Source organism: Peromyscus eremicus, chromosome 22 (genome assembly GCF_949786415.1).
Source record: "Peromyscus eremicus chromosome 22, PerEre_H2_v1, whole genome shotgun sequence".
NCBI lineage: Eukaryota > Metazoa > Chordata > Mammalia > Rodentia > Cricetidae > Peromyscus > Peromyscus eremicus.
Window position 1 is genome coordinate 7150832 of NC_081437.1, and position 17461 is coordinate 7168292.

The 17461-nt window shown below is 52.6% G+C and overlaps 1 protein-coding gene across 1 annotated transcript in view; it reads right to left on the reverse strand.

Moving 5' to 3' along the window:
- Ttc7a (tetratricopeptide repeat domain 7A) overlaps positions 1–17461 on the reverse strand; it is a 97433-nt gene that overhangs the window by 51389 nt on the left and 28583 nt on the right. Inside the window, exons 5-9 of the mRNA XM_059248720.1 lie at positions 14617–14695; positions 13717–13874; positions 13116–13179; positions 3592–3729; positions 2955–3038 (exon numbers count right to left, since the gene is read on the reverse strand). Coding sequence (XP_059104703.1) covers positions 2955–3038; positions 3592–3729; positions 13116–13179; positions 13717–13874; positions 14617–14695 — 523 coding nt within the window. The remainder of the gene's footprint in view (positions 1–2954; positions 3039–3591; positions 3730–13115; positions 13180–13716; positions 13875–14616; positions 14696–17461) is intronic.

Sequence of the window (17461 nt, forward strand, 5' to 3'; positions counted from 1 at the left end):
TCTCATAATTAGTTCTTGCAAGGGATTGGTATAAAGTGAACACGGCCTGCTCTTTCCCATCTGGCTTCCTGTCTGGCTCTACAATTTCTCCACTTGCACATACTCCTGTGACGTCATCCACCTTGAGGTCCTCACCAGAACCCCGCCAGTGTGGCACCCTGTCCTGGAGCTCCAAAACTGTGAGGCAAATAAGCTTCTTTTCATTATAAATTCCTCCGCCTCGGTTGTTTTATTATAAGTAACAGAAAATAGACCAATGAGGCTAATTGTAGGTACCTTCATCCAGGGCCTGTACTGGGCTCACAGTACCAGGCTGGGGTGGTGGAGCCCGATGAGACCTCTAGGGAGGTCACAGAAAGCAGGGCAGCTAGGGGGACAAACGCCCAAATCCCCGGATCATTCTAACAACACAAGAGGACAGGGCAAGCACAAGAAAGGGCCAGAAAGTGATGGGCCTACCAGGAGTACCCAGTCCAGAAAGCAGCAAGAGGGCTGCCGGCCCCACCTCCTCAGAGCCCCTCTCCTGGGAATGCCACACTAAGTCCCTCACCACTGTCCCTCGACCCACACACCCCAGCAAGCCTCAGGCTTCTCCTCAGCTTTCCTTAGGCTGTGCTGACCTTTGCATATTCTGGAAACACCAGATTCTCTAGTCCTGACCCTCCCCAATCCACCCACCCCTTCCCACCCCACCCCCACGCAGACCAAAAAACACTGCTATTTAAGGAGCCGTCTGAGGACCCAGCAGTAGGAGCAGCCGGCTTCTTTTTTTCCCCCTGTCATGCTGGTTACCTAGCAACGCAGCCAATGCAACTGCCTCGTGGAGACCAAGAGAGGGGACGACCTAAATCATGCCACAGAACTCATCCGTTATCCCCGTGGGGCGAAACACCAGGCATATTTATATCTACCCGGCTGCACCTTCTGGAAGGTGCAGAACCTGGATCCCCACCTTGGCCTCGGCAAAGGCAAGCTCTGGCCACTCCCCTGAGGTCTGCCCAGGGCAGTCAGGTCAATGGTTTTGGCAGGCAGGATTCCCTCCTTACAGAACAATCTCACAGTGCACCGAGTGCATGATGGGTGGAGCCTCACATATAAGGAATTCACTGACCACTCCAACTCCCTACGCCCGCCCACCTTGCGGGATCACCAAGGAGCCAGAGTAGGGAACGGTTTCCCAGAGGCGGGATGCTAAGCTGTCTGGACCTCTTAGGATCCAGCTTCTCCATAAGGGGGTGGGACACCCCTCAAGTCCCCAGACAATTGTGGTGTCTTTTCCTGAGGCTGGATTCTCCAGGAACTCCCTCAAAATTAAAGCTAACTTCCATGGATAGTTTGTGGGTTTTGTTTTGTTTTGTGTTTTAAAGGCAATAGCTTTAAAAAAAAAATCCAGCCGGGCGGTGGTGGCGCACGCCTTTAATCCCAGCACTTGGGAGGCAGAGGCAGGCAGATCTCTGTGAGTTCGAGGCCAGCCTGGGCTACCAAGTGAGTCCCAGGAAAGGCGCATAGCTACACAGAGAAACCCTGTCTCGAAAAAACCAAAAAAAAAAAAAACCAAAAAAAAAAAAAAAATCCACAGAACAGTGCCCTGCTCTAGGCTGTCTCCATCACTGATATTCTAAGGCTAAAGGTGTTTCCTGTTTGGGGATGGCAGGAAGAAGGATCGGCATAAGCTCCAGCCACACCTCCCCAGCCTACCATTACTACCTAGGCAGTAACAGGCTGGTGCCTTCAAGTCCTACGCACCTACTCCGGGTTCATCTTTCTGGCCCTCTCCCTGGTTCACACTCCACCCCCCCCCCCCATCTACTTATATGATCCTGCCAGGTGCCTGGGAGTGCCTCTAATCCTGCAAGGCCAGCCCTGTCTGTATTCTGAATTCTCCTTGAGATCCGACAACACCCTACCGGGCAGAGCCAGTAAGGTCATGCTGTGACTTCAAGATGCTCTGGGAGGTGGCTGCGAAGACAGATGCCCAGCAAAGGATGCTCAAGGAGACTCCCCGCTGACTTTGGCTGTGCTCGGCAGCCTCTCCCTGCAGTCTAACAAGACTGCAGCACCTGGTCCCTCCTCCCCCTCCCTGCCAGGCCCTGGTCTGTCTTACTGCAGAGACCCAGGGCTGCCTGGCACTCCTCCATCCGTGGAGGCGGCACTGGCACACTGGGAGGGCCCTCCTCAGAGACGGCTGTGGGGCTAGAAATGGAATGTGGCACAGATGGGCCAGGGGGCGAGGGATTCCCTCAGCCCCACGAAAGGGCCGTGGGTATTTACAGCTCTTGGAACCATCTACGAGCTCATGCCACCTTATTTCCTGCATTCATAGCATCCTTAGCCCCAGCTCCCTCGGCCCCCGGCTCCGGAAAGGTTTTCCTTTCATGTCGCTGCTTAAAATAGAGGCTTACATAAGTGTAGTTCTGATCGGAGAGAAAATCAGGGATGCCGGAGTAGGGGCCGGGCAGATGGAGGGCGAACGCCTGCCCTGGTGCCTGCCGCGTGCTCCGGGCAGCGCTCGCTTCTTCTGCTGACCCCACCCAGGTACCTCTCACTACATCCGTCACATAGTCTCCCCTCCAGATTCCCACTCCACCTTACAGCTCTCCCTCCTAGGCAAGTTCCCAACTCACAGGCAGGCCTTCTTGGGGGCAGGAGCAGAGTTCCTCTCTCCTAGAGCCACACCAGCAGAGATGCTGTGATACGCTTGTGGTGGACCATAGGGAAGAGAGAAGCATCCAAGCTCATACCTGCATGTGGGCACACTCGCCATCATGAGCACGTATTATACAGGGCCTTCCCCATCCACGTTCACAGTCAGTCATAGCAATACTGGGTCAGTTCCCAGTCAACACACATCTCTCCGGCATCTAACGCCGAGAAACCCCTGGGAGGGACCGGAGGTCCCTCAGAATCCATAGAATCCAGAGTTTAACCCCCACCCCCACAGCCCTGGGCCTTACCTTCCCACAAGCTACCATGGAGAGGGCCACTTGGTACCAGAGGTGAAATTCTCCAAATGCATACTTCATGGCTCGCTCTAGGCACTGGGGAGGAAGAAGTGGTCGGTCAGCACTGGCCCCACTACCCAAGCCACTGCCTTCAGAGAGCTGCAGGGCAGCTTCGTTCCTGTTGGAAACACAGGGGTAATCCAGTCCCTGCCGTGGCATTGCCGCGCAATGCTTCACATCTCTACAGCCTTGGTTCCCACCTCCATAATACAGGGATGATCTCATAGGGTCATTCTGACATGCAAATGACATCCGATTTGCGACCATGTTTTTGAAGGACACCACCCAATAAAAATAACAACTAGTGTTTATTATCATGGGACATGGTGGGGCTCTCAGCTTTTTGCATGTATCAACTTACCTATTTTTCCCAACCACCCTGAGGGGAGATCTCTAATAATCCCCACCCCATAGATAATGAATCTGTGACTGAGGCTAGGGTGGCTTGCCAATGTCACAACGCTAGGAAGAGGCAGGCCAGACCGAGACACAAGCGGCAAGCGAGCAAAGACAGATGTCACCTCATGTGATTCCCTTTACGAATGACCTAACTCCCAGGAAGTGAGGGAGGTAGGGCGGCTGACCCTACCTCAGAAAGCATGACGTACTGGCCGCGCCTGCCCAGTGTGATGCTCAGGAGGTCATAGATGGCTGATGCATTCTGCAGGCTCACTTTCCGGTCCTTCTCCTGCTCTGGTGACCGACTCAGTACCACGTCCCGAGTTGCCTGTGGGTGGGAGGTGGTTTGGGAAAGATGGTGGGGATACCTAGCATCACAGGTCCCATATTGCAAAGTCACTCACTGTCACATTTCACTACTGCCACAGCCAGGTAACTGACCACTCTCTCAGAAACGACCTCCCCTAAACCCACAAAGCTCTCTCCAAAGACAGAAAACCCTTGGTCCAGATGAGTGTGGGGGTGCCATCCTAAGGCTCAAGGTCCTCCTATTCATTATGGAACTCTGCAAGACTTCAAACCTACAGAGAAGTTTCAAGGACAGTGGTACAGCTACAAGCGTTTATCTAACTTTATCACCTGGTGACATTCAACACTCCCGCTCTGCTTCAAACGTATTATCATTAATGCCCTCTCTCAGTAATGTTCACTCTTCCTTCTTCCAAGATCTCAGAGTAACTGATCAGTCACAACAGTTGCAGAGCAGGGGCATCCCGGGGCCTGAAAGGACTCTCATACACTCTCGTGGCCGCGCTTGGCAAAGCTGAGCTCAGGGCCCCACACTCTTGCCGATAACTCCCAGCGTCCCCTCTCCAACCCCTCTCCTTCTGCCAAAGAGGTCCTTGTCTAACATCACCCTCCCTGCCTCAACCTGCTCTGCTCCCCACAGGCTGTCAGCCAAGGACTGGCCTGCTACATAGAACACAATTGGCCCTGAAACCTCAGTATCCCACCAGAGCCCAGGCCCCATCCTGCCCACCAGCCCTCCTCACGGCCTCCTTCTGCACAGAGCCACCCTCTCTCCTGCAGGCAAGGGACTGGGGCTCCCATGAGCCAGTGGCTGAGGAGACAGGAATACCCTTACTTGAAGGCCCTGGGTTGAAATGTGTTCCCTTAGAGGCCCCTAGAAGCTAACAGGCCTCCTAGCCCCAAAGAACTAATACTCTAAGGGGCATCTGAGGTAGGGAGATAGACTGGTGGCCATGGATCTGGGCAGGTGCCTCTTCAGCCATGATTGTGATCAGTGTTCCTCCTCCTCCTCCTCCTCCTCACAAAACACAGATGGCCGACGAGGGGATGCCTGGGAGACGATGCCAGTAATGGCAGGAAACCCTCAGAAAGATCAATGCTAGAGCCAACCTGATACACCGAGCCAGGAACTGCAAACAGTTAAGGAAGAGAAAGCTCCAAGAAATCCCTCTGCCTCCCGGAGAGACCCGCCCCCACAGCCACGTGGGAACACAGCCTGCCTCCCATCCCTCGCAATATGCCTCTCCACTCCTCCACCTCCAGCAGCTCTTAGCTCCAGGCACCCAGTGGGGACCGTGGGTGAGTGGGCTCCTCCGGGCAGCAGGAAGAGGAAGACAGCATGAAGCACAGCGATTCGGGAGGAGCATGCATACTGGAATCTAGACTTTGGGTAGGAGGAAGAATTCAGGACGGAAGGGATAGCTAGGCCAGTGTTCCGTAGGGGTGGCTTCTCCTGAGGTAGAGGGACCCTTGCTGGGCATATCCGAGGACTGAGGAATCGACCCTGCACAGAAGCCATGTTGGGGGGTGGGGTAGTGAGGAGTATGCTGTCACTAATTCCCTCAGGGTGACACTTAAACTCCTTTCCCTGGCGGCCCTCCTAACTGACTTCTCACCAGCCACACAACACTCCCTGCTGTTTTCCTGTCTTCAAGGCTCAGCTGAGTTTGGTCGCTTTGCGGTTCTCTGTGTCAGCCTGCTGGCAACTCTCAGCTCAGGTGGCTGCTTTCCTGCAGCTGACCCACTTCTCTGCATCACAGGCACACACCAGGGCCCTGGCAGCCCCGGCCAGCTGGCTCGTCACTCCCTGCGGCAGGGCACGCCATTTCTCACCTGAGCTCCTTGAACACAGAGCTTCAAAAATCCACCTTTGTGGGGAGAGCAATACCCCAGGCAGACGACTCTGGGTTGGCACAGAGATTCCTTTCTCTGTCTACCCTAGACCTTATCCTCTAAGAGGACAGGCCTCTGGGTGTGTCTGGTGGGGAGGAGGGGTGGATTTTCAGAACTGGGTGTTATTGGAGCAGATGGAACATAAGACAGAGCAAGTCCTCCAGATGACCTGGCCTCTTAACGGACAGACAGCAATGAAGACATGCTCTTGTGGATCCTTAGTGTTTTTTGTACAAGAGGGGACCATGGTTCCCACAGGACAGCCAGAAGCAGAAGTCTGCCCAGCTGTTACCATGGCTTTGGGGGCAGGGCTAAAAAAAAAAAAAAAGCTGGGTTAGTGTTGGTTGCTGGGCAGTGCCTGTGTATGTAACCACGGTAACGGGTTTGGGTAGGGAAACTGGAGCAGAAAAAAAGGAAGTCAGTCCTAGGGCTGGCTAGTAAGCCACAAAGGAGCATGAATTCACGTGTGGCTCAGGAGCCAGAACAAACCTCAGAGGCACGGGACACCACCACTAGGCTTACAGTCCGTTCCCAGGGGCGCCCCAGCCTTCCCCATCCCTCTACCCTGGGCTCACTGCCCTTAGGCACACAGCCCCACAGGCTTCATAAGTAGCCCATCCACTTAGTCCCAACCACATTCTTTCCCTTCCCTATGTACATACACGGCCTCGGAGTCCTTTCACTGGGAAAACTTCAGAGCCAATGAAGACTTCCAGACCCAGCGCAGCAATGTGAATGTACTTGCTAGAGTAGATACAGCGACTGAGCTGCCTTTTGTGTCCCCCACTGTCCCCCACTGTCCCCTGCCGTCCCCCGCCGTCCCCTGTGCCGTTCCTGGGATAAAGGTGGATACTCTCCCTGGGTTTTTTCCCTGCCCACCCTGCCTACTACTCACTGCTGTGACTCCCACACCAGCCTCTGGCTCCTGCTATGGGATGCTCTACCCTCAGTTCAGTGGAGCATTTGATCCCCAGGCAGGACCCCCAGAGGTGTCCCTATTCCTCACCTTTCTCCTTCTGGTCATTCTCCCAGGATAACCTGTCCAGGATAACCAGCCACACACCAATCATCTAACAGCTCCACACCCCACCAGAACCCACCACTGCTCTTTGGACAAATGTCCCTGAGACAAAAACAGGAATCCTCTTTTCCTCAGGCAGGCCCAACTCTTTTTGAGACGCCTTCCCTAGGTGCAGGCCTTGCGTTACCTTCTCTGGAAGGGAATTCTCACATCCATCAACTTATCTGGCCCATGAACCCCAACGTCAGTGAAACAAGTATAACCTTCCCTGGGAGGGCTCTGAGCCCCTGGAGATGGACATCCAGAGCCATCTAGGCCCTGCAGCTTTCCTGTCTACCAGGTCAATTATCCCAACAGTTCTCAATTTCTGCTGGATACAGCTCAGCTCTGAAGAGCCCCGTCCTCCACTTAATCCTGGACCTAGATAGACCTGGACCATCTAAGTGGGGTAAATGAAGCACTTTCTAAGTGGCATCTGATCATTCCCACGCCCTCTTGCCAATGCTCATCCTATTTTACAGAAGACTGAGGGAAGCTGAGGGAGACCAGTAAACGGACCAACACACACTGAGGGCAGAGACCCCACTGAAATCCAGACACCCTGGTTTCACCCTGGCTGCTTCCCTGATTCCAGGTTCCTCTGGGAACATGTCCAGTAGTCTCAATACTACCAGGGCTGGTTTTTCGGAAGAAGGAACCAAAGCAAAATGCAGACAGGGTCTCCCCAGTGAAGTCTCGGGTGCTGTCTCTTTGCAAAGAACAGGGTCCTAAAGCAAGATGCCCAAAGCCCTGGTCAGAGATTTCAGAGTCAGCTTCTCCATCAAGCAAGAGAGCCTCGGGGCCTACTGACACCCCAATAGTCACCCCAGAAAAAAGGACCCAGGGAGCATCTGTGCCCACTGATGCTCCCCCTCCCTGGAGGACACCATCGTGTGCGGCTCCTGCCGGTGTCCCCCACTGGCAGACATGATTACCACCACCAGCTCTTGAGCTACCGGTCCAGAGAGCAAAGAGCTTCTGTGCTCTGTCACAGGCTTCATCTACCCAGCGACACAGTTCCTGTGGCAGATGTCACAGTCTTCCTGTCACGGGTACTGAACCACGGGCTCTGAGCTGGCAGCCTTCTGCAGAGCAAGGCCTTGTGTCAGAGAAGAGTGAAGTGCCAAAAGCTAGGACGCCGTGTGTCTCATCGCCGAGTCCCAGATGGAAGCACGCCTAGGAAGCCCTTTCCTTTAAGACGACGGACTAATAACCTCAACCTCCCAACTCGATTAAAACCTACGTGTTTCCAAAGGCAACTAAGTCAGAATCAAGCCTTCCCTGCCCCCAGGACAAAAACATGCATTGAACAAACCGAAGAGACAGCTTTGTGTTCATTTTCTTATTTAATCCACCCAAACTCCTTCCACGGAGACCTCATTAACTCCATCTGACGGATGAGAAAACAGGTTCAGAGAGAGAAGACTCTAGCTCTGCTATGAGTGATAAGTACAAGACCCACAGAGCTAGGTACCTGCTACTGAGTACATCACGGAACTAGTTTGTTAAGGTGCAGGGACCCAGTCCCAGCGACACCCCCAGCCTCCGACACTTGCTCCATATCAGGCCTCTGTACCTTTCCAGTTCTGAGAGGCCACACCAACAATGCATTCTTTTCCGGCTCAACAAAAAAGGGATCAAGGATTTAGCTGGCTTCTGCACTCCCTGCACTACGTGGGAGTGCACTAGAGATCAGCACTTCGGATTGTTTCATTATTTTATAGACGGTGCCGAGCACGGTCCAGCCCAGCCAAGCTGCTCAATAAGATTAAGGGATAAACAGTGTTGAGAACGGGAATCGACTGTTGGAAAGATGGCGGGTGAGTGGATGGACAGGTGGGTGGGCAAATAGATGCATGCATGGATGAGTGTGGGTAGACTGGTAGATGTATAGATACGAGTGAGTGGAATTTGACATGCTCTTTTAGCCCGAAAGATAAAAAAGTAGGTCCAAAACACAATTCTTAACCAGTTATAAATCAAATCCCTATGTTACTGGGAAAACGCTGGTGGGTTTCTGTTTATCTCTTGGAAGACATGGTTCCATCATCTGACCACACAGGTTAGCACATAACAAAAGCCATATCCTGGCACCAGACACGCACGTGGACCCCATGCAATTATTCCGAGTTCCCAACCGTAAAAGCGGGCTACAGCATTCAGAAACCCACAAACACCCTCTGCCAGATGCCTGCTCTGGACATCCTGGGGTTGGGGAGTGACGGTGACTGTGACCGTGGGCTGGCACGGCAGGAGTGGCTGCAAAGTCACAGCCGAGGCTGCCAGCGGCCGCTCTAGAGGTTTCTCTACAAGCCTGCCATCTGCAGCTAAAACGAGCCAGCAGCAGAGATGGGAAAAATCCCTCAGGCGCACAGAGGCCATGCTAAAAGTTCATGGAACCTTAGGATGAACTGAGGGGTTAGAGCACGAGCTGACAGTTCAGTTCATCTTCTGGCTGATCACCAGTGCAGCTGGAGGAGTCAGCAAGAGACAGGGTTTCTCTGGGTAACAGCCCTGGCTGTCCTGGAATGAGCTCTGTAGGCCAGGCTGGCCTCGAACTCACAGAGATCCGCCTGCCTCTGCCTCCCAAGTGCTGGGATTGCCACCGCCCTGCAATATTGACTGATATTCCCAGCACCCACATGGTGGAAAGAGAGAAATGACTTTGACAAGTTGTCCTCTGACCTCCAGAATCATGCTATGATGTGTACATGCCCACATATACAAAAATAAAATAAGTTAATTAATAAAAAGAATGTGCTGGGCGTGGTAGTGCATGCTTTTAATCCCAGCACACAGGAGGCAGAGACAGGTGGATTTCTGTGAGCTCAATGCCTACCTTGGTCTACATAGTGAGTTCCAAGCCAGCTGTGGTGGCTTGAATAAAAATGGCCCCATAGGCCCATGGGGTGAGGCACTATTAGGAGGTGTGGCCTTGTTGGAGTGGGTGTGGCCTTGTTGGAGGAGGCGTGTCACTACCGGATGGGCTTTAAGGTCTCAGAAACTCAAGCCTGGCCAGTGTGTCAGTGTTACTTCCTGCTGCCTTAGGAATCACCTCCCCAAATCCCTCATTTCCAAATGTCTGATGGGGTTGCTGTGGGCAAGAGGAAACAAATCAGCCAATCCGAGCAGGTACCTCTCCCTAGCAACCATGCAAGCCAAACCATGCAGCCTCTTTACCTAGCATGCTACAAGGCTGTACTTGACTAGCCAGCGTGGAGCTCTGCGTCTCCTGGACAAGTCATCAGGCTACGCTCAAGGCAAAAAGGAAGAGCTGCTTGGAGAAAGGTCTACGTTCAGGGAAACTCACAGGCTCCGGGTGTGGGCCACAGTCTAGTAACAGGCCATTCTCTGCTTTGAGACTTAGGGCAGCTTAAGGTATCTGGGCCAGTGGTGTCGATAACCTTAAAGGAGAGCCACCTGAGCTCCGGTCCCTGCTCTGATCCAGAAGAAGCCACTGGGGGTGGGGGTGGGGGTGGGGAGTATGTGACAAGCGCAACTGAAGACAGAAGAGAAAGGGCCAGTGGGATGTAGTGGCACATGGCTTTAATCCTAGCACTTGAGAGGCAGAGGCAGATGTCTGTGAGTTCAAGACCAGCCTGGTCTACATGGTGAGTTCCAGGGCAGCCAGGGCTATATAGTGAGACCTTGTCTTGCACACACACACACACACACACACACACAGAGGGCTTATTTTAGTTCCCAATTCCAGGTTCCGGTTCATCATAGCAGGGAATGTATAGCCCCAGGAACATGAGGGAACTGGTTCCATCACATGCACAGCCAGGAACAGGGAACACATGCATGTCTGTCAGCGCTCAGTTCCTCCATTCTCACAGTCCTGAATCCCTGCCCAGGAAATGACGTCACCCCACAATGAGCAGGCCTTCCCGCTAATATAATCAAGACATTCCCCCACAAACAGTCCCACAGGCCAATCCGATCTGGACATTGTCTCATGGAGATCCCCCTCCCAGGTGACCCTAGATTTCGTAAAGTTGGCCAAGTCAACCGCCTCACTCTCTTCTGAGGAGACAGACAACAGCGACCCTGGCCCTGCCCTGTTAACAAACTCTCCCAAGACGTCACACATTTTATTTCCAAAACTACCTCATTGGCACATTTATGGATGACAGAATAAGGAACAGGGGCAGAGCCATGACTGAGATCCAGGAGCCTGGGGTCTGGGTCTTGTGCTTGTAGAAACTAGTTAGTGACATCAGCGTGGCTCATATCATGAACACAAAGCTCATTGTGATGTGACCTTGACCAAGATACCCTGGGACCCTTCCCTTATTTCCTCTTCTGTAAAATGGAGACACACTAGCATTAATCTGACCTGAATGAAACTATCAACAGTCCTTTACTCTCCTTCTTCTTTTGGAGACAGGTTCTCAGGTAGCCTACATTGGTACCAAATCTCTCTCTCTCTCTTTTTTTTTTAAATCTGAGAATGACCTTGAACTTCTGATCCCCCCTGCCCCTCTTGAACCCACCTTCTGAGCGCTGATATTATAGACAAAAGGCAGGTTTCACGTCATATTGGGGACAACCCAGGGCTTTGTACATACTAGACAAGTGCTCTCACCCCAGAGCGGCATCCCCAGCCCTGATACTTGTTTTTGTAAGCCATAAATAATTGAAAATAGGTAATTTCATATGATTCAACATAATGTTTACCCAGTGAGGATAGCCCCCTTGGCCCCTAGCAGAGAAAGGTCTACATGTAAGTTACACTGTACCCCTTGGCACACAAGGGTGACATTTGCCCACGTCTTCAGAGACGGGGGGGTACAGTCTCACAGGAGGGTATAGGTGATGCCATGGCCAGGTGGAGGGGTTCCAAGAGTCTACAGCAAGACTCTAAAACTCAAAACGGAGATTCAGTCTGTGCTCAGAGGAAGGAACCATTTCCAGCTCCCTAACAAACAAATCTGACACTCGGTACTTCCGTCTCCAAATCCGGCTACGCAGCTAGGTGTCTCTCCACCCCGAAGCAACACTTACCCACTGCACAAGCATGCACTCAGCGTGGCTTTAATGACAATGCCTACTCAGATGGTACCCAGGTTCCAGATGCCCTTTACACAGCAATGTTCAGATCTAGAACATCCTGGCCTAGCCTGGCTGAGGAAGGGCAGTCTCCCTGCCCTGCAGACCAGTCTCCCTCCTCATGTCTGCTTACCAGAAGACCTGTGCAGCCACAGGTAACCCACCCAAGTGCCCTGGACAAGCCCTGGCACGACCCACACAGACACCCAAAGAAACACTCTTTTGTGATCACCGAACGGCCCAGCTCAGGGCGTCTCGTTTTCTTAACCTCTACTTCTCAGATGCAACATCTAAGAGACCTGTTTCTCGGCTGGCTGTCCCAGTTCCGCAGCACCGATGGACTCCAGAGCTGAAGGACTTGGACCCAGTTGTATGGACATACCCCCTTACTCCTGACTTCTACAATCCACATTCCTCCCTTCTGAGCTTCCCTTGGTACAAGAGGTCCATCCTTCATCTCACACCTCCAGGGCTACCTGACCACGCCATGTTCTCCTTCGAGGAGTCTCCACAGTACTCTGAAGACAGTGCCTACTACTGTGGTCACCATGGGCATGTATGCATGCACACTCTCACATACGCATCTGCCCAGGGTACGGGAGATGGGTCCCCACTGCCTATTTCTCCATAGTATGCAAACACAGATAGCCTGGATACCGGAATCATTCACTATTCATGACCACCACCCCTGACCAAAATCCGAGCGTCATGAGGTCAGGGGCCTGGCTCCATTGTGCTTGCCGCCACATGTCTGGCTTCTAGAACAGGACCAGGCACAAGACAGATAATCAATAGTTGTCGCAAGAATTCTATCCAAACTTACCTCTGAGTTATCACCATCTTAGGAAGAGGAAACTGGGACACAGAAGGATTGAATGCTTTGTCCCCGGCCCTCAGCTAATGAGTACAGCGCCAGAGCCCCAATCCAGGTCTTGTGCCTCCAAAATGCATACTCCTTCAGCTCCTTGCCTGTTCTCTTACATCAGTCACAGCACCTAGCTGCTCAGCTCACACTGCTGACTTGTTTGTGATCATCAATTTTTTGTAATCCCAGAAGGGGATTTCACATGCACTCAGTCCCTACCCACCTGGGACATTGGGTCTCTCATCATAGCCCAGCATAGCTAGCGTGGCCAAACTTAAGACTGATGAGCCAGACTTGCAGGATGAGAGGGTGAGAGAGAGAGAGAGAGAGAGAGAGAGAGAGAGAGAGAGAGAGAGAGAGAGAGAGAGAGAAGAGGAGGGAGGAAGGAAAGGGAGGGAAGGAAGCAGGGCCAAGAAGCTCACACCTTCAGGGCATCCCTGGGAGGCAGAGCTTGACTAGACCATGGATACCCTGCATCTATCCCAGCACTCCCCACAACCCCAATCCCCTGGGGTCAGTGGTACCTGGGGCTTACCATGGACTCACTGATGAGCAGCAGTAAGAGCGCCTCCTCTATGTTGTCCTTCGGGCAGTAGAGGCTGGAAAAGACAGCAGCATTCCAGCATTCCTGGCTGCAGCCCAGCCCACACCGACAGCACCTCTGGCCCCCCAAGCAGTCCTTGTGCCCCGAGTCAACATCAGCCTGGTAAGGTGACCCTTCTCCTGCATAATTCACAGGCACCGAACACCATGTGCAGCTCTTAACTAGCCCCAGAGTTCTGAACCTGAAAGGCTGCTGCCATCCTGCAGAAGAAATGGCCCATCCATCCCCAGGCTGAGGCGAGGCACAGGGAGAAAGCAAGAGGCCCTGCCGGGGACTACAGACTCCACCATCAACTGGCACATAGAGGGGTGGGCTGGGAAGACAGGAACCTCCAAAGGCGTGGCTTCCGGGAGCCATGAAGAATTCTCCCCCAACCCCACCAGAGACCATCTTTCCTTAGTCTCTAAGATGCCCGCCTGGCACTGGGCAGGGTGGAGGCTGGGAAAGCAGGGTGCAGTGAAGAGCCAGCAGCAGGGAACGGAGCCTGTAGAGATAGAGAGCGGTGTGGTACCACGGGGCGGGCGGTACTCACTTGTCTCCCTCATAGAGGTGAGGTTTCCGGAGGCTCTGGGTGATGAAGGAATTCTCCTCCTTGCTCATGAACTCAGGCAGAGGGTGGGACAAAGGACTCCAGTAGCATTCCTCACTCAGGGAATGCAGCAGAACCCCTGCCAGGTGCTTGGCCGCCACCTGACAGAGATCGAGACACTCGTCGGGCTGGGGTCAAACTTCTTCAGCCTGCCTAGGTGACCCTGGTTCCCAACTAGCAGATCTGCCCACTGCACGCTGTGCTGGGCCCGGGTTTCCATTCCCAAGTCCCTCACCGTCCCCCTGGCATCGAAGCTCATCACCCCTCCCCGGATGGCCTTGCATAGCTCTACGCCATTTCTTTTCTTCTCTCCTTCCGGCTCTACAAGTGAGGACACTGAAGTCCCTTCCAGGTGGGAGAAGGCAGGAGGCCACAGGTACAAGAGGCTCCCTACCAGACGCCTTCTAGAGATTGACAGTCCACCCAAAATTCTAGTGAGAGACACGGCCGTGGCTCTGATTTGGGGGGAGCAAAGGTCTAAGAACACAGACCTGAGTTGGAACACGAAAGGAGAGGCAATGACCTTTATTAAGGTCGTGAAGAAACGAGCAATGCCACACACATCATTAAGATGGTTTTGCTCGTGCAAGGGATGGCGGTAGATTTCAGCTCTGCTCTAACGCTAGGAGTCATCTTCAGTGCCCTGATGAAGAAGATGAGCAGGGGTGCTGGTGGGAAAGCATTCTGGGATCAATTAGCAATGTCTGCTGAGAGCAGAGGAGGGTGAGCACAGGCATGCGTGTGACATCTCTGGGTCAGGGACCTCTTGCTCGGGCTTGCGTTGTCTCCCACCCAAATCGACCTCTGCCTAAACCAGCCACAGCCCCCAGTCAGTCCCATTACCACTTTGAAGTTCTGCGTCGCTTTGGTCTCCACAGTCCTCAGAATCTCCCGGAGCTCCCTCATGCCTTTCACGATGTTCCTGGAAGAGGACAGCAAAAGTGGGATCGTGGCTCACTGAGCTCCACAGACCCCCCCTCCTATAACCCAGCACCTACCACAAGGCCTGTCTGCTTGGGTTTCCTTTGAACACCTTATCAGTGGAGTGAAAAGCCAGAGCTGTTACTCCCGGACCCTCAAGGCCCTGGGGCTGCAGGCTGCAGCTGGTAACCAGGAAACCCGCTGCTGCCCCCCACCCCCTAACCCCCATCCCCCCCAGCTCCTCAGTCTCCAGGGGCTTTGCAGCCTGGGAACTACACAGGACAAGATTGTGCAGATCAAGTCCTTGGCCTCCAGGGAAGCTCTGGAAGCTACACACTCCCAGGGTTATAAATGCAGAGCTTTGTTTGTAAGCCCGAGAATGTAGACACCTGGAGGAAGGTCAGTCAGGACTTCCCCGGACCTGCCCAGTTCAGAGAAGAAATGGACAGAAAGCAGGTGGGGAACCTCAGCCTCCTGATCCCTCTCTCTCCTGTGTCAGGGAAGCAAGCCTTACCTCTGTGGCCCACAGTCTCACCTGCAAAATATGGGCTTATGCTCAGCTCAGTGTCTCCAGACTCCTGTTGGCATGCTACATTCTCAAATTTTACTACTGGTCCATCACCATCATTATTATATTATTATAATTATTAATATAATATTATAAATATTAATATAGTAATTATTATAGTATTACTTTTGCTTACATCTTCTTTTTACTTAGTAGATATCTCACTTTAATTTAAAAAAATACTTGAAATCATGGCTTTGTTGTGCTAGTTGGTTTTTGTGTTTGTGTTTTTTTTTCCAAAATATAGTAAGTGCGGAAGTATTTTTAAGCACAGAAGTAATTTTTCAAGCTAGTGTGTGTACTACTTAATTCCACTGTGCTTATCACTAAAGGTACTCAGCCTACACGCTAGGAAATGATGACTCACACCAGAGCTTTGCAAAGCACAGTCAGTCCTGGACCAGCAGCACCGATATCCTAGGAACTTCAGCATCCCAAGAACTTGTCAGAAGGGTCTGGAGAGACGGCTCAGTGGTTAAACACACTTTCTGTTCTAGCAGAGGACCCGGGCTCGGTTCCCAGCACCCACAGGTGGCTCACAACCATCCATAACTCCAGTTCCAGGGTTATCTGACCCTTCTTCAGACCTCCATGGGTTAACATAGAACATACATACATGCAGGCAAAACACTTAAAATACACGTAAAAATAAATGAATCTAAAGAAATTTAAAAGAGAAAGAAAGAAATGCGAGTCCTATGCCATTCCACCCCACAAGAAAACTCAGGAACCATTGCTGAAGAGGACACAGAAAGAGCCAGAGGTCAGGGAGGACCAGACCGAAGCAGGATTTTCTAGAAACCACAGGACTTCTGCGCTCATGATCTCTCAGCGGCTGTGGTTGCCGGCTGGCAGACCAAACCAGTCAACATTCTATCCTGGATGGGGGAGGAGCCCATGCGCCCCCATCCCTAGCTGGCTGAGGAGTTATTGACAGGGGATGGTTTCTGAGGGAGAATCCGTTGTCTTTAAGGGTGTGGCTCTGGTTAGGCTCCACACCAGGAGTATATATTCAATACCAATTGGACTCGGTGGATTAGAAAAGAAAGAAAGAAAAGGACATGAAGTGTGGAGCAGGATAGGGAGGAGGTGGATCCAGGAGGAGTTAGAGGTAGGAGGAGGTGAGTAAGACCAAAAGACACTGTGTGCATGTATGAAATCCTCAGACAATTAGTAAAAATGTTATATTTAAAAAAAAAAGACGCCGGGCGGTGGTGGCGCACGCCTTTAATCCCAGCACTTGGGAGGCAGAGGCAGGTGGATCTCTGTGAGTTCGAGGCCAGCCTGGTCTCCAAAGCGAGTTCCAGGAAAGGCGCAAAGCTACAGAGAAACCCTGTCTCGAAACACCAAAAAAAAAAAAAAAAAAAAAAAAAAAGACATGTAAGCTCGGAGGCCCCATCCCGATCTATAATGGGGGACTCAGGTGGGAATCTGGCTTTGAGCACACCAGGAGGCACTCAAGTCTGAGAACCACTGGCTCAGATGGCCCCAGTGTCCTCCTAGTCAGAGAAGCCGGGTTTCAGAAGAGGCAACCGGACATGGAAACACCACACTCCTGGGAATCGGAGGAGGTTGGTCTCTGTGTGTCTCCTGACTACGGGAGGAATCCTCATTTCTCCACAGAGCTCTTGGGAAAGTGATAAGGCACGTCCAAGCACACCATCGCACGCGGGAGAGGGGTCATTCCGAATTCTTCTCTTTTCTCCTAACTGGGGTTCTAAAGGCTTTGTTACTGACATTGTAATGTTCATTAGACTTTACAGGGAGCTCAATAATAATAATAATCTCTAGCAGAAGGCAGAAGGGCTTGAGGGACAGGCCCTAGTCCCACAGTCAAGTTCTACCAGCACCCCCCCACCCCCACAGGAAGAACAGATTCCCAGTAGATGACCCAGGCCCATCACAAAGAGGGAAGATAAACACACATATAGCGGCTCCCAGGAAAGAGGAGACAACCATCCTGACAGTCGAGTCCACAGCTGAGGCAGGCTGGTCCCCGGGGCTGTCTAGAGCCCTGTGGCCCAGAGGAGACAGGCCACTCCTGGGGCCGCGGGTGATTTTCCACTCTACGGGCGACCTGCCAGCCTCTTCCCTGGCAGCCTGGCCCAAACTGCTACGAGGCTGGAGCCAAGAGTGTCTCATGCCTCTTCTTCCTCCGCTGCCGCAGGAGGGACTGTTCTCTCTGTCACTCCCAAGAGT